This window comes from Chionomys nivalis, chromosome 2 (assembly GCF_950005125.1).
Source record: "Chionomys nivalis chromosome 2, mChiNiv1.1, whole genome shotgun sequence".
Classification (NCBI taxonomy): domain Eukaryota; kingdom Metazoa; phylum Chordata; class Mammalia; order Rodentia; family Cricetidae; genus Chionomys; species Chionomys nivalis.
The window spans coordinates 122,162,519-122,167,956 of NC_080087.1; the positions used below are offsets into that span (position 1 = coordinate 122,162,519).

A 5,438-nucleotide genomic window follows, 5' to 3' on the forward strand; every position below is an offset into this window, starting at 1 on the left:
TTCTTAACCATTGAGTCCATTTCTTAACCATCGAGCCTGTTCTCCTTCCCCACCTAGTTTTCTTATACAGACCAGGACCACCTGACCTACTTAGGGATGGTGCCTCCCACAGTGGGCTGGACCTTCCTCCATCAGTTAGTGATCACAACAATCTCCCACAGATACGCCCACAGGTCAGACTGATCTGGGACATCCTTCACTGGGGTTCCCTTCTCAGATGACTGTAGTCTGTGTCACGGTTAAAGCTGACCAGGACACTGAGCTAAAGGAATGACATCAGGGGGTGAGCTGTGAACTGCTTAGAGGAGCTGTCCTGCAGAACCAAATGGAAAGCAGCAATTACATCACCCTCAGCTGGTCCTTCACTGATTTTCCAATCTCTAGTGATCTCTAATCCCCAACTAGATTCCAGTGAAGGAGCGGCCATGACCCAAACCTCATTGCTCCTCTAACCAAACAATAATTCGAAATGGTTGTGTAAAAGGGAGGTTAGTTTTTTTTCTAAAATCTCTACCACAAAAACCCCAAAGATGTCTATACTACAAGTAAAATGGTGTGCTTGTAGCTGGGCATGGTGGTGAACACCTTTAATTACCATATTTGATAGGTAGTTGAAGGTTCATGGTCACCAGCTACATAGAGTTCAAGGCCGACATGGGCTGTGAGAGGCTCTGTCTCAAAACAAAACCAGACCAGAAAACAAGCATTGGGGCTTCAGATGCAGCTCAGAGGTAGGATACTTGTTCCAGCATGTACTGGCCCTGGGTTCTGTTTCAGCACCAACATAAGCTGTACAAACACAGTTTAAGTGTAGACCTTCTCACACTCTCTAAGCTTTTCCCTAAGTTCTCCTTATAGACTCCTCCAAGTCTTTCCCACTATGGACTTCTGAAAGTTCCACTGTAGAAAGTTAAACCCCCTTCTCTTTTATCCTCCATAGGGAAGTTGGAAGCTTCCCAAGGTTCTATTAGGGAACTCGGGGATAGCATGTGAGGGTTAATTCAAGAACCCAAAGATGATGAAAGTGACCATCTACGGAGGGAAGAATTTGGAGAGCACACCCTCAAGTGCAGCTGCACTCGGCTATCCCTGCTGAGCCCATGGGACTGCTGATGCTGTTGGGTCCCATGACCTAATCTGCACCCAAATGCAGACGTGGGTGGGACTCAGAGGGGAGGTATGGTCTGGTGTGGTTTCTCTCCTTTTTCTTTACTTATTCATTTCCTTCAGCTGTTCGGTCATTCTGGTCTCTGAGCTGCAGGCTCCTGCACACACAGAACATACGCAGCTGGTGCCTCAGGTAGGAAGCCACCCTTGTGTATCACACACTTGTTGGGGTAAGAAGGCTTGATTTGATTTTAGAAAATGCACTGGTTTCTGTAGAATGCAGAAATTTCTGATAAACTATTTCCTTTTTCTTTCCTGGGTTTTTTTTTTCTTTTTTTTTTTTTTTGAGACAGGGTTTCTCTCTGTGGCCCTGGCTGTCCTGGAACTCACTTTGTAGACCAGGATGGCCTTGAACTCAAAGATCCACCTGCCTCTGCCTCTTCAGTGCTGGGATTAAAAGTGTGCAGTACCACTGCCCAGCTTCAAAGATGTTTCCAGTCTACTCACTAGGAGTAAGGTCTCAGCTCTGACTTCCTAGCGGTCACAGCCCCCTCATCCTTTGCTGTTATCCCTCTCCTGTTCTGTGGCTGAGATGGATCATTCCCCAATTCCGTGTGATTGTTCCAGATAAGCTTTCGTCTTCTGTGAAGATACAAACGCTGGCAGGGAGAGAGCATCCCAAGGTGTGGGGAGGTAAATGCACCTGCCATGGAGTCTAAGGCCTGGGAGTCAGTGAGAGCATCCCTCCTCCCCAATTTCCAGATGACAAATGGGACTCTGTAGGGATTAAAGACCCTAGTCAAGGCTACCACGGAGAGAGGGGGCATTCGGTAATAGGTAACAGTTCCCTCATTTCTAACCTGGTTAACTTCTAAGTGCTTCCAGATTGGGTAGAGGCTTATTTATTTGTGTGTGTGTGTGTGTGTGTGTGTGTAGGAATATATGTATATATGTATGTATACACACACACACATACACACAATCAAGGGATGATTTTAAGGAGTTGGCTCCTCTACCCATTAAAGGTTCTGGGAGTAAACTCAAGTTGTCAGGCTTGTATGACAAGCTCTTTTGCCTGCTGAGCTATCTCACCAACTCTTACATGTATTTAAATTTTTTTTCTTTTTCACAGTTAGTGTGTGTGCACGGTTTGGGTGTGGAGACCAGAGGATAACCTGCAGGAGATGGCTCTTTCCTTCTACTTTGTGGTTTCTGAGGCTCAAATTCAAGTTACACTGGGCAGCACCTTTGTCCACTGAATGACCTCATCGGCGCCCCCTATACGTATTTTTGACGTGATGTTTACAACTATGAAAGCTAGACATAAACCCATCATAAGTCAAGGCACACTGGACAGTTTAATATAATCTGTCTCTCTCACGTCTTTCTCCAGGTAGATTTCATGAAAGGCAAAAAAGGGCCTGGAGAGATGACCCAGTAGTAAAGAGCACACAGATTGCTCTTTTTTTCCTATTTAAAAAAATATTTTGTGTCTTTTATATCATGTATCTTTTTTATTAAAATTTTAATTTTATTAAAATTAAAGAATTTTTATGATTTATTTAACTTTATGTGCATTGGTGTGAAGGTGTCAGATCCCCTGGAACTGGATTTACAGACAGTTGTGAGCTGCCATGTGGGTACTGGGAATTGAACCCGGGTCCTCTAGAAGAGTAGTCAGTGCTCTTAACCATCAAGCCATCTCTCCAGCCCATGTCATGTATCTTGATTCCATTCATTTCCCCTTCCCTTCACATCTACCCTCCACCCCTGCACCCCCACAATAAAACAAAATTTAAGAGTAAAAAGAAAAAAAAACAAGGGAAAAATTAAAACTCTCCTTTTGGAAGCTGCAGTGTGACACAGTGAGTCACTCACTAAACCCCTTGTCCATATATCTTTATTTGCAAAAGTTCGCTGCAAAGAGTCGTTGGTCTGGCTCGAGGCCTCTGGTTTCTATTACACTATCGGTGCTGGGCCTCACTGGGACCCTTCTTGGCTCCCGTGTTGTTTCCATGTGTTGTGGAGATCTTGTAAGAGCGCAGATTGCTCTTGAGGGTTTGTTCACAACTCCCGGTAGCTCCAGTTCCAAGGGATTTGACGCCTTCTTCTGGTACACATACAGACTAACATGCATGTACACACATGAGTAAATGCCATGAGAAATAATAAGTCTTTTTTTTTTTTTTTTTTTTTTTTTTTGATTTTTCGAGACAGGGCTTCTCCGTAGCTTTTTTGGTTCCTGTCCTGGAACTAGCTCTTGTAGACCTGGCTGGCCTCGAACTCACAGAGATCCACCTGCCTCTGCCTCCTGAGCCCTGGGATTAAAGGCGTGCACCACCACCGCCCGGCAATAAGTCTTTTTTGAAAAGGGCAAACATTCACGAGGGGGCACATATACAAAATAACGTTGGGAGGGACACCCAGATACACCTTACCTCCTTCTGCTTTGCTTCATGCTGGCTCTTTCCTGAGTATATAAGAGCGACCTGGTGGCTGCATCTGAATGTAGGGGCATGGCTGAGGGACAAAGATGGTTAAAAGAAGACAAGGTAGCTGGAGATAGAGTTGAGAACTATAGTGCCAACTGAAGGCAAAAGTATCTCCCATGAGTTTTATTTTATCCGTACTCAGACTGTCTCCAAGAACTTTGACAGCATTAGGAATCCAACTTCTATAGAAGTTCAGATTGAAGGCCAAGGGAGTGAACTCTGGTTGTCAAAGCAACAGGGAAGCCAATAATACTAGCCCCTAAACATTCATGATGCTGGAATTTGGTTACTAAATCATATTTCTCTCTTGACCTTTCACCTAGATCGGACCATGGCCAAGGCTGACTACTTCTGGGCTGTTACTGATAATATGACGTGGGACGACTTTGAGAAAGAATTTGGAAATAGCTCCGAAATACCCACTGGAGATTATTTCAGCCCTTGTAAGAGAGTTCCAGTAACTAACACGTGGGTTCTGGTTGCCGTTTATGCACTGGTGTCCCTGCTGAGCTTGCTGGGAAACTCCCTGGTGATGCTGGTCATCTCATCCAGGCGAAGGAGCTGCTCTGTCACCGACGTCTACGTGCTGAACCTCGCCGTTGCCGACCTGCTCTTTTCACTGACCCTGCCCTTCTGGGCTGTCTCCAAATTGAAAGGCTGGATTTTTGGCACACCCCTGTGTAAGATGGTCTCACTCCTGAAGGAAGTCAACTTCTTCAGCGGTATCCTGCTACTGGCTTGCATCAGTGTGGACCGATACCTGGCCATCGTCCATGCCACACGCACGCTGACCCAAAAGCGCCACTTGGTTAAGTTCATATGTCTAGGCCTCTGGAGTCTCTCTTTGTTTCTGTCCCTGCCCTTTGCCATCTTCCGCCAGGCCTATAAACCATACGGTTCTGGAACAATCTGCTATGAGGTCCTGGGTAAAGCCACAACAAATTTTCGGATAATGTTGCGGGGCCTGTCCCACACATTCGGCTTCCTCCTGCCGCTGGTGGTCATGCTGTTCTGCTACGGGTCCACACTGCGCACGCTCTTTAAGGCCCGCATGGCGCAGAAGCACCGGGCCATGTGGGTCATCTTTGCGGTTGTGCTAGTCTTCCTGCTCTGCCGGCTGCCCCACAACCTGGCCCTGCTCACAGACACTCTCTTAGACACCCACTTGATTGAGGACACCTGCAAGCGCCGCAGTGCCATCGACCAGGCCCTGTATATCACCGAGTTCCTGGCCTTTTCTCACAGCTGCGTCAACCCCATCATCTACGCCTTTGTTGGCCAAAATTTTCGTCGTGCGTTCCTCAAGATCCTTGCGAACTGTGGCCTGGCTCGCAAGGAGGTTTTGACACCGCATCGTGCTGCCTTTCACACATCTCTTACTGTCCGCTAAACCTCTGAAAATTACCAGAGAGTGATCGCTCTCCTCAAAGTAGAGGGTAGCTATCGTGCTGATGATGTGCGGTGCCGTGCTACGTGTGTGCTTGAGTGTGCGTGTGTACAGTACAGCTATGGACAGATAGTACCTGGTCTGGGGAGGGAGGTGACAGGATCAGAAGTTAGTGACTACTGTCTCTAGTGCCCACACCTACTTTCTGAGGAGGCACTGGTAGTCCTCCAAGGACTGCCTTAACCCTTCCACGGGAACGAATGTCACCATTTCTACTGAATACCTGCATCTATGATTTGTAATCTGGGTGATTATCATGGTCACATCTGCAGCCTAACATCATTAGAACCAAGAACTGGAGCTTGCAGCTGACATTAGCCCTCATGGACTGGACCCCCTCCTTGGAACACCACCCTGACTGCTCAGCACATTCCAGCGGGCTGTCTAGTAAC

The 5,438-nt window shown here is 46.9% G+C and overlaps 1 protein-coding gene across 2 annotated transcripts; it reads left to right on the top strand.

Annotated features, from left to right (window-relative positions):
- The first annotated feature begins 1,110 nt into the window (after window positions 1-1,110).
- LOC130870047 (C-X-C chemokine receptor type 1-like) lies at window positions 1,111-5,220 on the top strand. 2 transcript variants are annotated; one of them, XM_057762621.1, is made up of 2 exons: window positions 1,111-1,177; window positions 3,923-5,220. In XM_057762621.1, exon 2 carries the CDS (start codon window positions 3,931-3,933, stop codon window positions 4,987-4,989), a length of 1,059 nt encoding a protein of 352 aa, XP_057618604.1. In that variant the 5' UTR covers window positions 1,111-1,177; window positions 3,923-3,930; the 3' UTR covers window positions 4,990-5,220. The 2 variants fall into 2 exon arrangements, with proteins under 2 accessions (XP_057618604.1, XP_057618603.1); XM_057762620.1 differs by lacking the exon at window positions 1,111-1,177 and adding an exon at window positions 1,238-1,300.
- The last annotated feature ends 218 nt before the right edge of the window (window positions 5,221-5,438 follow it).

Bases quoted from the DNA above. Each gene is read 5' to 3' on its own strand.
- LOC130870047 (XM_057762621.1), top strand. From the start codon at position 3,931: ATGGCCAAGGCTGACTACTTCTGGGCTGTTACTGATAATATGACGTGG.